The sequence below is a fragment of the Indicator indicator genome, chromosome 30 (assembly GCF_027791375.1).
Source record: "Indicator indicator isolate 239-I01 chromosome 30, UM_Iind_1.1, whole genome shotgun sequence".
In the NCBI taxonomy this organism is placed as follows: Eukaryota; Metazoa; Chordata; class Aves; order Piciformes; family Indicatoridae; genus Indicator; species Indicator indicator.
In genome coordinates, this window is record NC_072039.1 from 9,822,346 (window position 1) to 9,845,799 (window position 23,454).

Sequence of the window (23,454 nt, forward strand, 5' to 3'; positions counted from 1 at the left end):
GGACACAGGGGCAATGGGTTGAAACTGGAGCAGGGGGGATTTAGGTTGGACATCAGGAGGAAGTTCTGCACAATGAGGGTGCTGAAACACTGGAACAGGTTGCCCAGGGATGTGGTTGAGGCCCCACCTGTGGAGACATTCAAGATCAGCCTTGATGTGGCCCTGAGCAGCCTGATCTGGTTGGAGGTTTCCCTACTGATTGCAGGGGAGAGTTGGACAAGATGATCCTTGAGGGTCCCTTCCAACCCACTGCAATCTGTGAAGCTGTGAATATTACGACCTGCAAATGATACACCCCAAAGCCAGGACCATAACCTACAGAGGCCCTGGCTGCTATTTTGATTATCTTTTCCTCACTCCAGTGAAGCTGTAACACATTCAAGAAAGGCTTCCCAGAGCAGGCTGCCAGGGCTTCATTCAAGGCGCTGAAAGGCTCTGCTTCTCACCACAGCCCCCATGCTTAAAAACCTTAAAGCTCAGCCCCTTCCAAGTTCTATTTGCCCTGGCCCATGGAAAAATAATCCCAATACACAGCCACAATTCAGCCAGTTTCTACTGCTGGACCTCTTGGATTTACCTGACCCACAGCTGGCATCATCAGTCAATTAATTTTTGGAAGGGAAATCAAAAGCTGATTAGAAACTAAACCCAAGCACAATCCCCCATGGTGTTCTCCTCCTACTTGCAAGGCTTTGATTTGACACAACTCCTGGTCACTTAATGCCATTGAGCACAGCAGCTTCTTGTGAGCCCAACACCAGTAACTACGAAAAAGATTAAACCTTCAGAGTTGGGTGAAGAGCCTGGGTTGAGTCTAATCCCTTCCATTGACCCCAGGGGTATGAAAGAGAAGCAGCAACACTGCAGCCCATTAGCAGAAGGATAAGAAAGGGTAATAAAAGAGACAACTTAAAAGCAGCAACCTTGTCACAGACAAAACTGATGAGGCCAGGGAGTGTAACACATCCAACCCTCATGGCACCTTCCACCTTGAGGTCTCCCAGCTGAAGTGACAGCATCCTGATTGCACCACATCATTCTTGAGCCCCTCAGCATTAGGACATTTTGGAAGTGATTTTGGGAAGTCTCTTAACGAGCAGGCCACAGTCCCAGCTTGATTTGTTTCTTCATAGAAAATTAGAAGAAATTAGAAGCTATTGTTCAGCTGCCAAACAGTACCACCTAAAACTATACCAAACCTCCTGCCCTCCTGGAACAGGGCAAGAATTGTCCAGAATGACATCAAGCAGAGCTCATAGATTCATAGAATGGTTTAGGTTGGAAAGGACCTTAAAGATCATCCACTTCCAAACCCCCTGCCATGGGCAGGGACACCTCCCACTAGCCCAGCTTGCTCAAGGGTGCATCCAACCTGGCTTTAAACACCTGCAGGGAGGGGGCATCCACAACCTCCCTGGGCAACCTGTTCCAGTGTCTCACCACCCCCACTGGAAAGAATTTCTTCCTTATCTCCAGTCTAATTCTGCCCTCCTCAGTTCTTAGTGCCCAGAAAACTCCACTTAACATGGCCACTCAAAGACCCTAAGCATATTCTCTCTGCATGTAGACAGAAGGATGAAAGAGCCTAGAACAAATCTGACATTTCAGATCAAAAACCAAACCACAACAAACCCCTGTCTCATAAAGGAGCTTTGTCTGGACTGGCAGCCCAAAGGCACAACCTCCCAAAATGACCAAATGTTCTAGGCATAAGTGGATTGAAGTGTTCAGTTTCAAAGAACACAGCCAAAATCCTGCTTTCTGGGCTTAAGGCTGCATTTGCCTAATTAACAGGGGCCCCACTGAAGACAGAGAGAATGCTTTCCAAACAGGAGCTGGGAAAAGTCCTCTCCTCTGAGGATCTCACTCCTAAAAAAAGGCAAGAGTCAGACTCACTGTTACACTGGAGAAAAATAAAGAATTAGAAGAGATCCCAGGGAGGCATTTCTGCCCCACACTGCTCCAAAGCAGAGCAGTCCACAGGGCTCTGCCATGGCTGGGACTGGAGCCAGGCTGACTTTGTGTGTGCTCTGCCAAAGGGCACAAGGAGAAAGGGCAGTCACAGGTCCAGCCAGCACCAGGGAGAAGCAGAGAACAAACTGATGCTCCTGGAACACAGCTACAGCTCATAATTAACAGGAAATTGTTAATCATGTTACAGCATGGTACTAGGATGGGTTTCCCAATGTTTCTCCTCCACTTTTTGTTGTCATTTCCAAGCTAGCTCAGACAGCTGAGATCACATCCAGGAGATCAAACTCACAGCATTTTACCACACATGAACCTGGGCAGAACTCAGGACCACCTGGCACAGCACAGCTGAGGAGCAGTAAACTGACTTCAGACCACCAGCCATGAGGTGGATTCAGAAGGCAGACAGGACACAATGATAATCAGAGACATCACTAAACCAAAAATTAGCATTTCTGAGCAAGAATAAACCTCTGCTCATTCTTCTCATTGGTGCTCATAAATGCACACACACAGCCAGGGGAGCTTGGTTCTGATTAGTGGCTGTGGGCAAGAGGAGGAAGAGGACAAGAGCCAGGTAAGTGCTCAGTACCAGCTCACGTGCTACGATACCTGCTGCAGTTCATGGAAACAGGAGGAGTGTGCCTGGAGGCACATTGAGCTGCACTCCAAAATGAGGAGGATCAAAGAATGGCTCAGGTTGGAAGGGAACTCAGAGATCATCTATTTCGACCTTCCTGCCATGGGCAGGGATGTCTCTCAACTAGAGTTGGTTGCCCAAGGCTTTGTCCAGCCTGGCCTTGGAACACCTCCAGGGAGGGAACATCCACAGCCTCTCTGGGCAACCTGTTCCAGAGTCTCACTACCCTTGTACTGAAGAACTCCTTCCTAAGATCCAGTCTAACCCTCCTCTCCCTCAGCTTCAAACCATTCCCCCTTGTCTTGGCTCCAGACACCCTTACAGAAAGTCCCTCTGCATCCTTCCTGTAGGTTACCTTCAGGAACTGAAAAGCAGCTCTAAGGTCCCCCAGAGTCTTCTCTTTTCCAGGTTGAACACCCCCAGCTCCCTCAGCCTTTCCTCATAGCAGAGGTGCTCCAGCCCTTGCATCATCCTTGTGGCCCTCCTCTGGACTCCCTCCAACAGTTCTATGTTCTTCTTGTGAGGAGAAGGAGAGGAGCAAGCAAGACATAGGCAGGACCACACTGTAGCCTCACTCAAGGGGTCTGCAGAACCAGTGGGTCCCTCTCCTAAACCCAGTGAAGATCCCCCAGGCCATGCTCCCTACCTGCACACTGCTTTCACAGATTCACAGGTTGGAAGGGACCCTCAAAGGTCATCCTGTCCAACTCCCCTGCAGTCAGCAAGGACTCCTCCAACTAGATCAGGCTGCCCAGGGCCACATTGAGTCTGACCTTGAATGTCTCCAGGGATGGGGCTTCAACCTGTTCCAGTATCCAGAGGTCACACTGCTTATTTTAGGACCAAACTTTCAGACTCCAGCTGGCTGCTGACAATAGAAAAGGCAGCTTGGTGCATCTTTCAGTTCCCATATTAAGCAAACCATTTGCTTTGATGAGCCAAAGATCAGTTGCAATTTTGAAGACTTTCCCCTTTTTTTTTTTTTTGGGGGGGGGGGGGAGTTGTGTTTTTTTTTTTGTTTGTTTGGTTTTGGGTTTTTTGCCCTTTTTTTTTTTGCTTCTCTTTAAAAACATTCAGCAGATTCCCAAGAAACAGGGCTTCAAAATAGTGCCTGTGCTCTCTTTTTCAAAGGCTATTTTTAGGGAAGAGCAATTTCTGTCTATCAGGCACATAATACAGGGCTTAAAGTAACTTGATTACACAATTATTCAATCATTTGGAATGCCTTTGTAGTGTGTAATTACTCACTCAAAAAAGTGCATGGCCTGCCTTCCCTTGCTGCCATATTCAGACCAGGAGAAGGAAGTGAAAAGGAAGCTCTACCCCAAAGTGCTACCAGAGAGGCACTGAGCTGAAGGGACAAACTGAGCCACACACCAAAAGCAGCCTGTGGGCAGCTCTGCTCTTGTGCTCACCTAACTGCAGGGTTGGATTTTGTCACTGTGAGCAGCTGATGATATTCTGACAGGTTCATAGATTCACAGAATGGTTAAGGTTGGAAAGCAACTCAAAGTATCATCCAGTTCCAATCCCCCTGCCATGGACCTCCCACTAGCCCAGGTTCCTCAAGGTCTCATCCAACCTGGCCTTGAACCCCTCCAGGGAAGGAGCATCCATGATCTCCCTGGGCAGCCTGTTCCAGTGTCTCACCACCCTCACTGGGAAGAATTTCTTCCTAATCTCCAGTCTCAATCTCCCCTCTTCCAGTTCAAATCCACTGCCTCTCATCCTGTCACTACAAGCCCAAGTCTAAAGCCCCTCCCCAGCTTTCTTGTAGGCCCCCTGGAGGTACAGATCCCAACTGCCTGACTCCACGTCCATGCTGCATTGCTTCAGGTTTTATTAAGAACAGCCTGGGTGCTCCAGAAGATCAGGAGCAGAGACTCATTGCACTTGCAAAGACTCTGATGACAGAGTTTTCAGTGGTGCTCCCTGACAGGACAAGGGGCACAAACTGGAAACCAGGAGGTTCCACTTGAACTTCAGGAGAAACTTGTTTGGTGTGAGGGTGCTGGAGCCCTGGAGCAGGCTGCCCAGAGAGGTTGTGGAGTCTCCTTGTGTGGAGAGATTCCAACCCCACTAGGCCACTGTGATCCTGGGCAAGCTACTGTGGGTGCCCTGCTTTAGCAGTGGGGTTGGACTGGATGCTCTCCAGAGGTCCCTTCCAACCCACACCATGAGTTCAGTCAAGTATTTTGAACATTTAGCTCACAGATCTCTGAGAAAGAGGTTAAAAATGCACTGATCCCACTTCTGCAGATGAGGATCTGCTTTTCACCTTTTCTTCTCCTGCACTCCAGGTCCTGCTGGAGATGCTGTGGTGTATAGATTGGTTTGAGCTGTTATGGCTGGTCTGATGGAGCTAGAGCAAAGACCAGACTGCAAGGGAAGCACACAACCCAAAAAGGCTATTTATGAGTTCAACCTCCTGCTCTAGCTTGTCAGAAACACTCACACCAGCTAGGCAGGTTCCCAAGCACAAAGCACAGCTCACTTGCTCTCCTCCTTCCCTCACACCTCCAGGAGATTCTGTAGTACATTCTCTTCACTTTCAGAAGTAATCACACTTTTGTTTAAGAGATATAGAAAAGAAAAGTCAGACTGGGGGAACAGAGAAAGAGCACACAGGGAGATTAAGCTTAAAATCATTGAGACACTGAGCAGGCTTTTCATTGTCAGTGCTCCTGCAGAGCTGACTCTGATGAGAGATAAACCTGGAATTAAAAAAAAAAAAAAAACAAAACAAATCAACACTGCAGTGTTTCAGGAGGGAGATATTTTGACCACCTCTTACCTAATCTCATCTGGGAACTGTGCATTTGTAACCAGGAAACTGGAGATGCCATGCTGGTGCAGGAGCTTCACAAACTGGTTGATCTGTGGGTACATGATGGGTTCCCCCACCAGGGACAGGGCACAGTGCTTCACAGTCATTGCCTCCTCCAAGCGAGCTGCCTTCACTCCTGACACACCTGCAGAGAGGGAAAACAGGCTTCAAACACCTGACCCCCCCTACAGCATGCACCTGTGCCTAATAAATCACAGAATTGTCAGGGTTGGAAGGGACATCAAGGCTCAGACAGTTCCAAGCCCCCTGCCATGGCCAGGGACACCTCACACCAGAGCAGGTTGCTCACAGCCACATCCAGCCTGACCTTAAACACCTCCTAGGGGTTGAGGCTTCCACCACCTCCCTGGGCAACCTGTGCCAGTGTCTCACCACCCTCAGGGGGAAGAATTTCTTCCTAACATCCAATCTGAATCTACCCTCTCCTAGTTTTGCTCTATTTCCCCCCAGTCCTGTCACTCCCTGACACCCTAAAAGTCCCTCCCCAGCTTTCTTGTAGCCCCCTTCAGATCCTGGAAGGCCACAAGAAGGTCTCCTCAGAGCCTTCTCTTCTCCAGACTGAACAACTCCAACTCCCTCAGTCTGTCTCCATAGCAGAGGAGCTCCAGCCCTCTGATGATCCTTGGGGCCCTTCTCTGGACACCTTGCAGCATGTCCATATCCTTTTTGTAACAGGGGCTCCAGAACTGGATGCAGTATTCCAGGTGGGGTCTCACCAGAGTGGAGCAGAGGGGGAGAATCCTATGGAGAGCAACTAAAGGAGCTGGGGATGGTTAGTTTGAAACAGAGGAGGCTGAGGGGAGACCTCATCACTGTCTACAGCTACCTGAAAGGAGGTTGTGGAGAGGCTGCTGCTGGTCTCTTCTCACATTAGTGACAGAACAAGAGGAAATGGCCTCAAGCTGCAGCTGGATAGGTGTAGTCTGGATATTAGGATTTTTTTTTATTCCCAGCAAGAGTGGTCAGGCATTGGAACAGGCTGCCCAGGGAGGGGGTTGAGTCACCAATCCTGGATGTGTTTAAAGGTGGTTTGGATGTGGTGCTTGGGGATATGGTTTAGGGGTGAACCTTGTAGAGTAGGGTTCTCAGTTGGTGATCCTGAGGGCCTTTCCCAACCTGAACGCTTCTGTGATTCTAACATCCACCCTGGCACAAGGAAGACTCAGCAAAATCAGCTGGAGCCCTCCTGAACCAGAGGGGACACCAGGCTATGGGCAGTGCCCACTGAGCCAGCTCAAAGGAACCCCCAGCAGAGGGCAGACCCAGCCACCCACAGAGCTTTGGGTGCCCTCTACCCACTCAAGCAGTTTTCCAGTAGCATTTGAGTCAAGCTTTCCATTGCAAAGACCTCTCTGATGCTGCATGAATGATGAGACAGAAGCACAGGAGTTGGTCTAATACCACTTCAAGCAGGTGTCTTATGTGCACTGGCAGCCCAGAAAGCCAACCATGTCCTGGGCTGCATCAGAAGTGCAACCAGCAGGAGGAGTGAGGTGACTCGACTCTGCTCTTGGGAGACTCCATCTACAGTCCTGCATCCAGCTCTGGTGCCCCCAACACAAGAAGGATGTGGAACTGTTGGAGAGGGTCCAGAGGAGGCCACAAAGATGATCAGAGGGCTGGAGAACCTCCCCTAGGAGGACAGGCTGGAAGAAGTGGGGCTGTTCAGCCTGGAGAAAAGAAGGCTCCAGGGAGACCTCAGAGCAGCCTTTCAGTACCTGAAGAGGGCTGCAGGAGATCTGGAGAGGGACTTGTAGTGACATGATGAGGGGAGCAGGAAGAGGGGAAATTGAGACTGGAAATCAGGAAGAAATTCTTGACAGTGAGGGTGGGGAGACACTGGAACAGGTTGCCCAGGGATGTTGTGGATGCCCCCTCCCTAGAAATGTTCAAAGCCAGGATGGATGAGGCCTTGAGCAACCCAGTCTAGTGGGGGTGGCCCTGCCCATGACAGGGAGGTTGAAGCTGGATGATCTTTAAGGTCATTTCCAACCAAAGCCACCCTGTGATTCTGTGATTCTGATACTGACTCCCTTGCCCCCTGGCCCCAGCCCCATGAAGACCCAGAGGAGATAAGCTGCCTTCACCAAGCAAAGCACCAACCACCAGCTCTAGATCCATCCACCTGAAATGCCACTCAAAGAGAAAAATCCAACACATGCCATGGTCCTGATCAGCAGGAAACATTTCAGCTGGAAAGCAGCAGGAGCTGAACTGCAACGTCCACGTGAAAGCGCTCTCTGCAGGTCCAACCAGCCCTGAGTCACATTTATTATACCCACGGGAGGGCAGGGGAGAGGAGAATGCTCCTCCAGCCCATCTATCCCCAACCAAGTGCTCAGGACCTGGGATGAAATCATCTAACTACAAACAAGCTTTTGTTCCCAATATGTCACTTTGCATTTCCTTGGCGTGCCCTGACGGCCGCCAAGATGATCTGCGGCTTCAGCCTGGGGGCTGGGCTGATTTAAAGCAACAAAGACTTGAGTTTGGAAACCAGGTCCTCAGCTCACCTCTCCCGTTGCCTAGATGCTGGAGCTCGAGCAGCACAGAAAAAAACCCTGCATGCTAGGCTGCAAAGCCAAGATAAAAAGAGGGGAGGGTGGGGGATACTGCCTCAGCTGGTTTGCAATCAGAGCCAAGCTCAGAGTGGTTCAAAGTGGCCAGGCTCTGACCTGAGTTAAAGTGACACCACCAAAGGCTCTGCAGAAACCTCCCAGCACCAAAATGAGAACCTCAGTGGAATAAGGTAGCAGCATCCTGACCACACACTGAGATTAAAGAGCCTCACACTTTTGTATTCCTGACGCTGCTGGAAGTCAGGTTTTGAACTAATTCATCTCTGTCTCAGCATCTTGCAGGTGGACTGGGATGATTTTAATAATACAAGAGGTGCTCAGCAGTAAAGGACCTGGGGGTGCTGGTTGACAGCCATATGAACATGAGCCAGCAGTGTGCTCAGGTGGCCAAGAAGGCCAAGAGCATCCTGGCCTGGATCAGCAATAGCGTGGCCAGCAGGACCAGGGCAGTGATTGTCGCTCAAGGTCATGCCTGGGTTCAGTTTTGGGCTACCCAAACTAAGAAGGACATTGAGGGGCTGGAGGGGGTCTAGAGAAGGGTAAAAAAGCTGGGGAAGGTTCTGGAGAACAGGGCTGGTGAGGAGCAGCTGAGGGAACTGAGGTTGTTTAGTCTGGAGAAGAGGAGCTGAGGGGAGACCTCATTGCTCTCTACAACTCCCTGAAAGGAGGTTGGAGCCAGGTGGGGGTTGGTCTCTTCTCCCTGGTATCAGGTGACAGAATGAGAGGAAATGGCCTGGAATTACACCAGGGGAGGTTTAGGTTGGATACTAGGAAAAATTTCTTTCCTGCAAGAGTGGTCAAGGATTGGAACAGGCTGCCCAGGGAGGTGGTGGAATCACCATCCCTGGAGATGTTCAGAAGACAATACATGGGGTGCTGAGGGACCTGGTTCAGTGGCAGTGGCTTAGCAGTAGTGGTGGAATTGTGAGCTCTAGGCGATTGGTTGGATCTCAAAGGTCTCTTCCAACCTCAAGAGTTCTACGGTTCTGTGATTCCAAGCCCCTGCAAGCAGCAGTGGTGTGCAGCTTTCAGCTCCTGCAGGGCTCAGAGCTCAGCAGAGCACGCAGCCAAGCCTCCCTTCATCAGCACAGCTCCTTTGGAAAGCTGACTCCAGCTGCTCTCCTACCAGTGCACTTTCATTTGGGAAAGAAAAGCAACACCTGGCACCTCACCCTAGAAGGGCTGGTTGTTGACTTGGGGAAGCACTCTTCAGGTGCCTTTAACACCAGCACACAAATGTCTGGGTGACTGGGGAGACAAGGAACCTGCTTTATCCACTCTCACAGCAACACACACAGGCAGTCCGAGAATCATGGAATGGTAGAGGTTGGAAGAGACCTCTGGAGACCCTCCAGTCCAACCCTGCTGCCAAAGCAGCATCACCCCTAGGGCAGGTCACAAAGGAATGCATCCAGAAAGTCTCCAGAGGAGGAGACTCCACAGCCTCTCTGGGCAGCCTGCTCCAGTGCTCTGCCACCCTCACAGGAAAGAAGTTTTTCCTCATGTTGAGATGGAACTTCCTAGGTTCCAGTTTCTGCCCATTACCACTTGTCCTATCACAGGGCACCACTGCAAAGAGCCTGGCCCCTTCTTCTTGACACCCAACCTTCAGATATTCAGCAACATTGAGCAGATCTCCTCTGTCTTTCTTTCTCCAGGATAAATAGCTTCAAGTCTCTCTGCTTTTCCTCACAGACAGATGTTCCAAGTCCCTTCATCATCCTCCTAGCTCTGCTGGACACTCTCTAGCATATCCTCACCCCTTATGAAGTGGGGGAGGGGGGCAGAACTGGACACAATACTCCAGCTGGGGCCTCACTCGGGCAGAGTAGAGCAGGTCCCTTTGACCTGCTGGGTGCATTAAGAAAAGTGTGGCCAGTCTCAGTATTTTCTAGTTCAGCTCATGCATTTGTTTGGGTGGTTTTTTTTTTTTTTGGTTGGTTTTGTTGCTTTGAGGTTTTTTTGGTTGGTTTGTTGTGGGGGATTTTTTTTGTTGTTGTTGCTGTTGCTGGTGGTTTGTTGTTTTTTATTTTTATGTTTTCTTTATCTCCATTTTCCCCCCAAGCTGAACCAGGGCTCTGTATTATCAGAGACTCCCACACTCCTGTTTCTGAATTATGTTTCCATCCTGTGTGTGCCCTTTACAAGGGCACAGAGACTGACTATGCACTACCTAGAAAATGTATCCATCAAACAAACTACTTCACACCTCAGCTCACTATCAGCAACAGGACTCTCCCTCAGGTACTTGAAAAGAGAATTGTGACATCAGCTAATGCCTAAGGTCTTCAAAACCAGTACAAATGATGGCAACAATAAAAGAGAAGATGACACATCATGCACAGGGACTCTGCCAGGATGGAAGGGTATCCTACAGGATAGAGGACCCCCAAGAATTCTTCTGTTCCTTCAGTAAATGATCAGGGCAACAAATGAAGGTGATCAGAGGGCTGGAGCACCTCTCCTGTGAGGACAATCTGAGAGAGTTGGGGCTGGCCAGCCTGGGGAAGAGAAGACTCCAGGGAATTCTCATAGCTACATTTCCATGTCTGAAAGGGACCTACAGGAAAGGCCAGGCAGGGACTGTTTCCAAGGCCTTGTAGTGACAGGACAAGGAACAATGGTTTGAAACTAGAGCAGATTGGGCATTAGGAGGAAGTTCTTTATATGATAGTGGTGAGACACTGGAACAAGTTGCCCAGGGATGTGGTTGAGACCCCATCCCTGGAGACAGTCAAGATCAGACTCAATGTGGCCCTGGACAGCCTAATCTAGTTGGAGATGTCCCTGCTTGACTACAGGGAGGGGGTGGATGCCCTTTGAGGGTTGCTTCAAACCTGGTGCAATCTGTGTACCTGTGAATCTCCTTTTCACTACAGTATGTGGAGTTAATAAAGCATCAGATCAAATCCCCCTTTCCTCTGGCTCACAGAGATGTCTCTGAGTGTGCACCTGGAAAGCTGTGGTACTAGAAAGAGCTGATTTATTCAAATCACTTTGGTGTCATCTGAGCAGCACTACCAGACAGTCAAGAGCCTTGAGGGCTCTCTAGAGAAGCCATTTTCCCTGTGCTTTTCTTCTCCAGTAGTCCAAATGGAACAGACTCTCCAGGGAGGTGGTTGAATCCCCACCCCTGGAGGTGTTTCAGACAGGTAGAGATGTGGTGCTGAGGGACATGGGTTAGCAGCAGCCTTTGTCAAGATAAGCAGTGGTTGAACTGCACCATCTTCAAGGTGTTTTCCAACCAGAATAATTCTGTGATTCTATAAAACAGTCTGATCTGCTCTGTGTTGGGTGTCAGTGTTCAAACACCTCAGCAGACATGCTCAGCACCCTGCTGGAAACTCCTCTGCAATCCCTGTGGCTGCCCAGCCACAACTCCTTCAGAACAATCTTGTCCATCTCACTGCTCAAGCCTTGGGCTGCTTTCTGGGGGCTTGGGCGTGAGGTTTTTTCCCCCCTCTTTTAAACTCACTCACAATAAAATCTGCCCTACTACTTGTGGAGTGCTGCTCAGCCTGCTGGAAGCAGGTTTGGTGCCTAAGGCACTTCCAGCCTGGACAGAAGACAGCTCTGGCATGCAAGGGGACTTTAGTCCTGCAAGACACTGCCCATCTTTTAACTCTCCCTGCCTTCAGCTCACAGCAGTATTTCAACTCCATTTTGCTTGCACTGATTCCACTCCAACAATATTTTCTCCTGCACCTGAGGGAAGTGACAAGGTAAGGAACACCAAATGCAACAGACAGCTGCTGGGCTTCTCTCACCATTTTTCTTCCCCTTAATAAACCTTTTATTTCTAGGCTCTCAAGACAGGAAGCATGTTGCCATCTATCACTCTAAAAAAGTAACACATCTTTTCATTTTGCCACTCTGCAGCACAGTTCTAGTCCAGAGCCTTTGATTTTATTTATTTTTTGTTTTGTCTTTGTCCTTTCACAGTTGCAGGTCAAGAGTAAAACCATGCTGAGGATGCACACACAGCTTTCAGGGGATGTTTACTAACTTAATAGAAAAGAAGCTCCAAAAAGAGATTTGGGATGTCCTGACAGACCTCTCAAAAAAACTAGGAATAGTATTGGATGTTTCCAAATCCATCTTTAATTTTCTCCTCTCCAATCCAGAGTCCAGAGACTGGTAAGACCCCACCTAGACCACTGCACCCAGTTCTGGTGCCCCCAGCATAATAAGAAGGACTTGGAACTGTTGGAGAGGGTCCAGAGGAGGCCACAAAGATGATCAGAGGGCTGGGAGCACATCACCTATGGGGACATGCTGCAAAAGTTGGGGCTGTTCAGGCTGGAGAAGGGAAGGCTGCAGGGAGACCTTAGAGCAGCCTTCCAGTACCTGAAGGGGGCTCCAGGAAAGCTGGGGAGGGACTTTGGACAAGGGCTGGGAGTGACAGGATGAGAGGGAATGGATTGAAGCTTGAGGAAGGCAGATTGAGACTGGAGATTAGGAAGAAATTCTTGACAGTGAGGGTGGTGAGACACTGGCACAGGTTGCACATGGAGGTTGTGGATGTCCCCTCCCTGGAGGTGTTCAAGGCCAGGTTGGATGAGGTCTTGGGCAACCTGGGCTGGTGGAAGCTGCCCCTGCCTATGGCAGGGAGGTAGGAGCAGATGATCTTTAAGGTCCCTTCCAACCTAAGCCATTCTATGATTAAACCAGCCACTTGATGAAAATGAAGCTCAGGAGGCCTGAACTTTATATCTTGGTTTGGTCTATTCTGTAAATCCAGTGAATGAGACAGAGCGGCCCTGCTCAAGGGCTTTTGCCTGTCACATTTTTAATCCATCAGTTTCCCTCTGCACAGCCAACATAAACAAACAGGTTCCCAGACTGACAGCCAAGGCTCAGGCTCACCATCCACATTTTATGGATGCCTCATTCCACTCCTGCTGGCACTTAGGAAGAGCAGAGGCCAAGAGCTGTCCTGCCCAGCTGGCCAGCCCTCCCAGCACACAACACTGACCCTGCTGGTAACAAAGTTAATCCCCTTGGGGAAAAGAGCAAAAGACCCCAAATTTCCACATACTTTTCTACAGCCTGTTCCAATCTTGCAGGAAAGAAATTGTTCCTAATATCCAATCTAAACCTCTCCTGGTGCTACTTGAGCCCATCCCCTCTTGTTCTGTCACTTGTTCACAGGGAGAAGAGATGAATCCACACCTTACTCCAACTTCCTTTCAGGAACCTGTAGGGAGTCAGAAGGTCTCCCCTCAGCCTCCTTTTCTGCAAACTAAACAACCCCAATTCCCTCAGCTGCTCCTCACCAGGCCTCTTCTCCAGCTTTGTTGCCCCATCCTTCTGACATTCTAAACCTCACATCCCCTTCCCAGCATTTCACACCTGCCCAGGATGTTTTCACCTCTGCTCTGAAGACCCTGCTGCTGGTTATCTTTCCAAAGGATCATTAACAGAGAAGAAGTGAGGGGAAGTTACCTTTGAACTGCTTGATCATATTCTGATGGTTCTCAATAGCTTCCTGCAAGATCACTTCAGGTTGGTCCATCTTCCACTGCCACTCTGTGCCCACTGGGTTTGTGTGATGCCTGAAGGAAAGAGAGAGAGTCATTCCCTGTCACTTGGGACAAAGACAGAACCAGCCCTCTGTCACCCTGGGCACTTTGGCATTGTTTAATGATATTAAAAGCAACAAGAAACTCCCAGCAACATCCTGCTTCTGACACAGCTTTCAGATGTCACCTTTGAACACCACCCTCCTACCCTTCTCCTTCAAGGCTTTGGTCTCCCCAGCAGGAAGAAGGGACATTGCAGTGGACATTCAACACAACATACTACTTCTGGATTCCAGGGAAAAGCTTTCTAAGCTAAAATGATGCTCTGCAGCCAGGAAGTCCTCCACAAAGAAAGGAAAACTGGTTCTACCTCCTCTTCTGACCACAGCTTCATGAAGCCCAAGAAAAGGAAGGTCCTAAGACATCTTCAGTGCCCTAAAAAGGCCAAGATTTGGTTCTGACCCAGCCTTTCTGCAGTGCTCTACTAAAACACAGGGGGAAAGAGAAGAAAGCACTTTCTCAGAATGAAGTAGCTGGGCCAGTGCCTACTCAAGACAATCAAAAGACTCCCACTGACTTCTCCAAGTGAGGAAGACTTGCAGCAGCTCCACACTCAGCGCTAAAGCAGATTCGAGACCCAGCATCAATAAAACAACCCTCTGGGCCAAACGAGTTGGAGCAAGCCCAGAGGAGGCCACAAGGATGATCCAAGAGCTGGAGCACCTCTGCTATGAGGACAGGATGAGGGAGCTGGGGTTGTTCAGCCTGGAGAAGAAAGACTCTGTGGGACCTTAGAGCTCCTTCTAATATGTGAAGGGATCCTACAGGAAGGCTGCAGAGGGACTCGTCATAAGGGTGTCTAGAGCCAGGCCAAGAGGGAATGGTTTGAAGCTGAGGGAGAGCAGGGTTAGAGTGGAGCTGAAGAAGTGACAAGGACAGTGACAAGCAGAGTCCCTCAGGGCTCAGTCCTGGGACCAGTCTTGTTCACCATCTTTGTTGGTGCCATGGACAGTAGCATTGAGTGCACCCTCAGCAAGTTTGCTGCTGACACCAAGCTGTGTGGTGCAGCAGACAGGCTGGAGGGAAGGGATCCATCCAGAGGGACCTGGACAGGCTGGAGAGGTGAGGCCATGACAACCTCAGGAGGTGCAACAAGACCAAGTGCAGGGTCCTGCATCTGGGTCGGGGCAATCCCAAGCACAAATCCAGGCTGGGCAGGGACTGGCTGGAGAGCAGCCCTGAGGAGAGGGACTTGGGGGTGCTGGGGGATGAGAAGCTCAGCAGGAGCCAGCAGTGAGCACTTGCAGCCCAGAGAGCCAAGCAGAGCCTGGGCTGCAGCAGGAGAAGTGTGGCCAGCAGGGCCAGGGAGGTGATTCTCCCCCTCTGCTCCACTCTGCTGAGACCCCACCTGGAGTACTGCATCCAGTTCTGCAGCCTCTGTTACAAGAGGGATCTGGACATGCTGGAAGGTGTCCAGAGAAGGGCCACCAGGATGAGCAGAGGGCTGGAGCTGCTCTCCTATGAGGACAGACTGAAAGAGTTGGGGCTGTTCAGTCTGGAGAAGAGAAGGCTCTGAGGTGACCTTCTTGTGGCCTTCCAGGATCTGAAGGGGGCTCCAAGAAAGCTGGGGAGGGACTTTTTAGGCTATCAGGAAGTGATAGGACTGGGGGGAATGGAACCAAGCTGGAAGTGGGGAGATTCAGGCTGGAAGTGAGGAAGAAGTTCTTCACCATGAGGGTGGTGAGAGCCTGGAATGGGTTGCCCAGAGAGGCTGTAGATGCCTCCTCCCAGCAGATGTTCAAGGCCAGGCTGGCTGAGGCCTTGGGTATCCAAGCCTAGTTGAGAGGTATCCCTGCCCATGGCAGGGGAGTTGGAGTAGATGATCTCTTCCAACCTAAGCCATTCTAGGATTTGCTCCTCCCCTTCAAAGGCACAGATTCCAACAGTGCTCTCAAACCCCTTCACCACCCCAAAGATCCTTTAAGTTAAAACACCTCTGGGGGTTGGATTTCTCTTTCACTTTTACTCCTGTCTGCCAACACAGAAAAGTTTTCTGAATGCCAACTATAAAAGGCCTTTATAAAACTCTTCCATGTTTAACTACATAACTTCTCCCTTGTATACTAAATAGGGCAAGCTGGCAGCAAATCAATAAGACTCTCAATGCACACTGGACAGCCATTATTAGTGGCCAGCAGTCCTTCAATTTTTAAGACATTTCTTTTTAATAAACATAGCAGCTCATGTCTACAAAGCAGCTTACTGAGCAAAAAGCAGTTGATCACCTAACACAGGGAAGGGAAAGAAGTAATGCCTGCAGGCTGGTGAGATTGATTCACAGTCCCTGGCACAGACAGAATTTCACTGTCACCTCCTCATTCCTCTGCAGGCTCAGAGACCCTCTGCATCATCTGCCACAGCAGCTACTCAAGCCTTCAGCAGGTAACTGTGCAGAGTATTCCTTCCCAAAAATCACACCCACACCTCAGCCCAAAGCACACATGCCAAGACCCCCTGATGTTAGTAGAGATTCCAGGGGTCAAACAGGTTTGATTTGATACTTCACAGAATCCCTGCATGGTTCAGGTTGGAAGGGACCTCTGGAGATCATCCAGTCCAAGCCCCCTGCTAGAGCAGGGCACCCACAGCAGCTTGCCCAGGATCACAATGGCCAGGGGGCTTTAGAAGCTCTCCACACAAGGAGACTCCACAACCTCTCTGGCCAGCCTGCTCCAGGGCTCCAGCACCTTCACAACAAACAAAATTCTCCTTAAGTTCAAGTGGAACCTCCTGGGTTCCAGTCTGTGCCCCTTGTCCTGTTACTGGGCACTTCTGAGAAGGATCTGGCCCCATCCTCTTGCCCCCAACCCTTTAGCTCTTGCTGAGCACTGATCAGATCCCCTCTGGGGCTGCTCTTCTCCAGGCTCTCAGCCCCAGGGCTCTCAGCTTTTCTTCCTCAGAGCTGCTCCAGGCCCCTCAGCCTCTTTGCAGCCTCCCCTGGACTCTCTCCAGCAGTTCCCTGTCTCTCTTGAACTGGGGAGCCCAGACCTGTATCCAGGACTCCAGATATGGCCTCCCTAGGGCAGAGTAGAGGGGAAGGAGAACCTCCCTCAACCTGCTGGCCACATTCTTCTTCATGCACCCCAGGGGACCATTGACCTTCTCGGCCACAAGACTTCAGAGACAAGCCAGCACTGACCCAGCACCTCACCACCATGGAGCAGTGCAAGACTGCATGAAGCGTGATGGGAAGCTCCCAGCTCACTCCTGCTCTCCCCCTGACTGAGAAGATGGCTTCCATTCCAGCCCCTCATCAGACCTTTGATCTCCCAGCATTACCAAAGCATCCCTGGCAGTCCATCAGACCTGTGTGCTGCAGCAGGGCTCTAGAGCCCCCTTCAGGATCCCTTCTCTATGAGTTTAAGTCAAATTTTGCTTTACAGCCTCCTGGAGTGATCACTCTTCTGTGAGCAATGCTTTGAGCAATGAAGTCTTCCAAAAAAACTTCTGAGACAAAGCACCTGAAAGGGGCCTGCAGGAAAGCTGGGGAGGGACTTGTCACAAGGGCTTGTAGTGAGGGAATGGATTGAATCTCAGGGAGGGCAGATTGAGACTGGAGATTAGACAGAAATTGTTCACAGTGAGGGTGGGGAGACACTGGAACAGGTTACCCAGGGAGGCTGTGGATGCTCTCTCCCTGGATGTGCTCAAGGCCAGGTTGGATGAGGCCTTGAGCAACCTTGGGCTGGTGGAGTTGTCCCTGCCCATGGAACTGGATGATCTTCAAGCTCCCTTCCAGCCCAAACCTTTCTATCAGTCTATGGAGATGCAGCACAGGTGTAAAGCATCATTCACTTCATTCCCTCCAGCAATCAGCTGATGGCTGCTGAAACCTGGTGTGCAACACCAAGGTGAGGAAACACTGGTGAGAGTGATCATGAAAGGACATGTGCTTCCCAGAATGTATGGAGGGCAAGAGAAGGATAAAAACAAGAGTCCAAGAAGCAGATTTCAGTGGACACTGACAACTGGGGGGTGAGATCCCAGAGGAGATAAAAGTTTAAACTCAAAGGAGCTCAGACCTGGCAGGTTTTTAAAACCTATTGATGCAGAAGTGCAAACTGCAGAAAAAAAAAAAAAAAAAGAAAGAAAAAAGAAAAAAAAAAACACAGATATGAAGAGTGACAGGAAACCAGCCTGGCAGAATCACAGCCTTGTCTGCAACCTTGTGATCCTCCAGCTGAAAGTAAGAGCAAGAGCACAAGAACACAGAGGCATCATCAGGAAGGGCAAGGCAAAAATTAGATCCAGCTAGCAAAGGACACAGAAAAGGGCTACAGGAAGGACTTTCCCTATAATGATGTGAGAAGCAAGAAGAAGACCAAGGAAAAAGCTTGTCCAGTGCACAAGGAAGCAGTGCTCAATGTTTCTCTCTGATGACAAGAAACCTGTTTGCTCCTTTTTTCTTCTGCTTTCTCCTGAGGGCAATGTGAAGAGCCCAGAGCAGATTAGGAAGATGACAGGTTAGAGCTGTTTTATCTGAAGGAGATGTCTGCCCTGGGAGAGTTAAAACCACCCTAGAGCAGGCTGGATGAATTGGCTGGCAGCATCAGTCACTAGCAATCAGCTGAAAGTTTGTGAGGAGCACATAAAAAGTGATTTAAAACACACAGGAAGAGTTCAAACGCAGAGCTCACTCTAGCAGGAGCCAAAGGTTTCTGCACCAACCCCTCTTAACTTCCAGTTGCTGAGGACATACTGGGTTAAAAAAATAAAGTGTCTGTGAGCCCCAGAACACAGCACTGAGACAGGTCACAGCCAACATGGACCTGCTGACAGCACTGCATGCCAAGACCACCTCTGGCCCTTGCAGGCAAAGGAAAAGAAGAGAGTAAGATCACTTGGTCCTATTACACCACCTGGCAGCAACTCCTAGTACCAGCAGTGAGGACTTCAGAGCAGGATGGTTTTGTTGGTTCCTCTGAACTGAGAGAACTGATCAAAAGATTTCTAGAACCCACTTCCTTTACTGGCACTGGTGAGACTGCACCTTGAATACTGGGTTTAATTTAGGGTCCCTCATTCCAAGAGCATTTTGCTGCTGGAGTGGGTCCAGAGAAGGGCAATGAAGATGAAGGGCCTGAAGAACAGGGCTGGTGAGGAGCAGCTGAGGGAACTGGGGTGGTTTAGCCTGGAGAAGGCTGAGGGGAGACCTTCTGGCTCTCTACAGTTCCCTGAAAGGAGATTGGAGCCAGAAGGGGGTTGGGCTCTTATCCCTAGTAACAAGGAATAGGACAAGAAGAAATGGCCTCAGGTTGCACCATGGGAGGTTTAGGTTGGACATTAGAATAAACTTCTTCAGGGAAAGGGTTCTCAAGTACTGGAACAGGCTGCCCAGGGAAGTGGCTCCGAGCAACCTGCTATGGTTATTTCAAGAGCTCCTGAAAGACTGACAGGTCCAAAAAGTCAACAAACCAGAGAAGAATCAAATCTGAAGGAAACAATGAACCTTGGGGTACAATCTATTAATTCTGTAACCAGAAAAACCTGCCCACATTGAAACACTGGGAGAGAAGAGGATGAACTTGGCAGAACAAGTTGGTGGCTGGAGATCCAAGGAGGCTGAGCTTTCATGTTCCCATTCCAAGCTTTACAGACCTACAGTGCCAACTCCTTTGAGATCAGAACATTTCTCATCTCCCTGAAGAACTTAACCTCTGGAGTCAAGTCCCTTAACAAGCAGAAGCTTTTGTTTTAACCCAAGCTTTCAGTTTCCTCTTAATTTTTTAATGACCTTCTTAAGTACCTCTCCTATGAGAGATTAAAAATTAATCTCTTCATTTTGAAGAGCTTACTATCTGTGATCACTGGCTTTTTTGGCCACATTTGTTTAGAGCATCTGAGCAAAACTTCAGCTCTGGTTTACTGTACAAGCTAAAGGTGAAACCTTCAAGAACAGATCCAAAGAGATCTGGACAGGCTGGAGAGCTGGGGCCATGGGAACCTCATGAATTTCAATAAGGACAAGTCCTCTGGGGAGAAACAACACCAGGCACCAGGCCAGACTAGGGGTCATCCAGCTGGAAAGCAGCCCCATGGAGAAAGACCTTGGAGTCCTAATGGACAGCAAGTTCTCCACGGGACAGCAATGTGCCCAAGTGGCCAAGGGAGCCAATGGGATCCTGGGGTGCATCAAGGGAAGTGGATCCAGGAGGTCTAGGAAGGTTCTCCTGTCCCTCTACTCTGCCCTGGTGAGGCCACACTTGGAATATTGGTGTCCAATTTCAGGCTCCCCAATTCCAGAGACAGGGATCTGCTGCAGAGAGCCCAAAAGACAGAAATGAGGATGACTGAGGGCCTTGAACATCGCTCCTGTGGAGAAAGACTGAGAGTCATGGGGCTGCTTAATTTGGGGAAGAGAGGGCTGAGATGGGATCTGATCAATATCTATCAATACCTGAGGGGTGGGTGCCAAGATGAAGGGGCCAGGCTCATTTCAGTGGCAGGACAAGGAACAATGGGTAGAAAATGGAACCCAGGAAGTCCTACCTCAACATGAGGAGAAACTTCTCTGCTGTGAGGGTGCTTGAGCCCTGGAGCAGGCTGCCCAGAGAGGTTGTGGAGTCTCCTTCTCTGGAGGCTTTCAAGACCTGTCTGGATGAATTCCTGGGTAGCCTGCTCTAGGTGATCCTGCTTTGGCAGGGGGGTTGGACTGGATGATCTCTGGAGGTCCTTCCCAACCCCTAACATTCTGTGATTCTATGATCATAAAGTTACAGAAAAGCATCAACCAATTTCTGCAGAGGATATTTCACTCTGTCTGGTGTGCCTCCTCCTGGAATGCAGAAAGCATCAACCCTATTCATTGAAATCTTAATTAGCTGTTCCAGGTCTCCACAACAATTGATTGGGCTTTGGACACTCAGCCAGGGAACAATCAAATCAGGTTTGCCTGGAGACTTTGAGGTCCCTTCCAACCCAATCCATTCTATCAGTCTACCAGAGCTAAACTGCTTCCAGGGACAGGAAGGAGAAGGAAGGGCCTCCAGTGCAAGGTCAAGCTGTTTCTTTTACAAAACCCCCAAGCCTGAGTGTGCTTGGATGCTGGCTCCACCCATGATGCCTGGGTCAGAGCCAGCCAACCACAAATGACATCCAGTTCCCAGGGAGAGCAGCTGAACCCCAGCATTTCATGCCAAAGGAGGGAAAAGCAAACAAACCAGCTCCATGGCCTTTTCCTCAGCCATCCTGGGAGAGCTGCAGTGGTTATGCAGCAAGAAACACTGGCAGGCTGCACAAATGTCAAAATGCAGGAAATAAGAAATCAAGATAGAAGGAATCCCTGCAGCCTTACCTACAGCTTGGTGGGCAGAGCTGCACAGCGAGGCCAGCAAGGCATAAAACCTGTCTTAAAAATATTTGGCCAACAGTAGATCAAAAACTATTGCTTCATGTCTGCTGCAACACACATGGCAGCTGCTAAGAAGGTGGTAACAGGTTCATCCCACCCAGGCACCTCTGCCTGCAGATCTGCATTCAGTCTGACATGATTAAGGGACCTGGCAAGGGGTGGTTGGTTGAAAGGAAAACATGGCCTGCATGTAGAAAAATGAAACAGCTTCTCAGGATGGGTGAAAATGGATGATGACATTGGTCCTTTGGAAGAACTGTTTCTTCCAGGCTGGAAGAGGTCCTGAGAGACCTGGTCTAGTGGAGACACTGGAACAGGTTGCCCAGGGAGGCTGTGGATGCTTCCTCCCTGGAGGTGTTCAAGACCAGGCTGGATGAGGCCTTGAGCAACCTGGGCTGGTGGGAGGTGTCCCTGCCCATGGCAGGGGGTTGGAACTGGATGATCTTTAAGGTCCCTTCCAAACTAAACCACTCTATGAATCTATGAATCATTGGATTCCAGAGCATTTTCTTCTGACATTTCCAATGCATTCAGGAGGTTGCCATTAGTTAAACAAGGTGGACTTGATGATCTCTGAGGTCTTTTCCAACCTTGTTGATTCAATGATTCTCATTAGGGCTACTGCTTCCAGGCCTGCTCTTAAAGTGACAAATGAGTTCCAGGATGAGCTGGAGGCACAGACCTGCTGGAGTGGGTCCAGAGGAGGCCACAAAGATGATTAGAGGGCTGGAGAATGTTCCCTATGGGGACAGGCTGGGAGAATTGGGGCTGTTCAGCCTGGAGAAGAGAAGGCTCCAGGGAGACTTTACAGCTGCATTTCAATATTTGAAGAGGATATGCAGGAAGGCTGGGGAGGGATTGTTCAGAAGGGCCTGTAATGAGAGGGTAAGGGGAAATTGTTTGAAACTGAAGGAGGGCAGATTTAGGTAGGACATCAGGAGGAAGTTCTGCACAGTGAAGGTGGTGAAACACTGGAACAGGTTGCCCAGGGATGTTGGTGAGGCCCTGTCCCTGGAGACATTCAAGATCAGCCTTGATGTGGTCCTGGACAGCCTGACCTAGCTGGAAATGTCCCTTCTGACTGCAGGGGGGGTTGGACAAGAGGACCCCTGAGGGTCCCTTCCAACCCATGAACCTGATCCCACTTGGTGACTTCACTTTGCAGAGAAACATGTTTTGGCTAAAAATCCAAAAAGAGAGCATGAGAGAGAGCAAGAGAGAGGCTGCAGGGTTTATCAACTGTGCTGACATGGGAGCAGAGAGAAGAGTGGGTATGAAAGTCCCTTCTTCCTACACCACATCAACCTGACCAGCACAGCTCACAGACACACACAGGCTGTAGCAACCCAAGGACAGGATCTGAAAAAGCAACCAAAGTGCAGAAAAAAAAAAAAAAAAAAAAACAGCTTCTTTCAGCAGCACTTCTGGTTTCTGTCAACCTTAAGGTGTGCATCAAGTGAGCCCTGGCACGAGCCTCACATTGAGCTCAAGTTTTCCAACCTGAAATTCTTCAGAGTGAGATACTGAGCAGGTTGCCCAGGGAGGTTGTGGCTGCCCCCTCCCTGGAGGTGTTCAAGGCTGGGTTGGATGAGGCCTTGAGCAACCTGGGCTGGTGGAAGGTGTCCCTGCCCATGGCATGGGGGTTGCAACCAGATGATCTTTAATGTCTCCTCCAACCCAAACCATTCTGTGAATCTATGGCAGAGGTGTGAGAAGAGAAGACAGACAGCTGCAGTCCATCTGGAAGAGTCAAACAACTGCAACCCATCTCACTCACAGAGGGTAAATAAATGAGAACACTTCTCAGCACAGGCCCCTGGAAAGCTGTTTGCTTGCATTCAGGTTGGTGCCATTAGTTAAATAAGGCCTCCAGCATTCATTATCGTTAGGGCTACTGCTTCCAGGCCTGCTCTTAAAGTGACAAATGAGTTCCAGGATGAGCTGGAGGCACAGAGAATGTCTCCCATGTGGCCATTTATCCCAATTAGTGCACTTTTCAATTTACACTGCTTTGGCTTCTCCACTCCAGTCCCACACTCCAGACAGGCTGCTGCTGCTGCATAGAAATACTGAGCTGGGTCATTCTGAAGGGGAGCAGAGTGGAATGGTCTGCAGTGCACTAGCAGGAACAAAATGCCTCATTCTGATGATGTTATTGCTTTCTATTTGCTGTTTATGATCTCCCTTCTGTGTAGGGACAGAGGGACAACATTATGCAATCTTCTCCTAACCAGTTCAGTCACCACTGCAGAATTAAATGCACTGTGGCTGGCTGATACATAAGGGAAAAAAAAAAAAGCAAGCTAGGAGTGGTACATTTGTCATCCCAGGCATTAGAGGGGCTCTGAAGGAAAGCATAACACTTACACATTAAACATGCCATTTGCTGTGTCCTTTCAAGCCAGCATATGATGAAAGCCCAACAAGAGCACCAACACAGGATGAGGGGGAATGGATTGAAGCTTGAGGAGAGCAGATTTAGC

General features: G+C 49.7%; 1 protein-coding gene across 1 annotated transcript in view; it reads right to left on the minus strand.

Annotated features, from left to right (window-relative positions):
- The window catches only part of LOC128977105 (S-adenosyl-L-methionine-dependent tRNA 4-demethylwyosine synthase TYW1-like), a 122,832-nt gene that overhangs the window by 57,880 nt on the left and 41,498 nt on the right, over positions 1-23,454 (minus strand). Inside the window, exons 11-12 of the mRNA XM_054394574.1 lie at positions 13,484-13,593; positions 5,406-5,583 (exon numbers count right to left, since the gene is read on the minus strand). Coding sequence (XP_054250549.1) covers positions 5,406-5,583; positions 13,484-13,593 — 288 coding nt within the window. The remainder of the gene's footprint in view (positions 1-5,405; positions 5,584-13,483; positions 13,594-23,454) is intronic.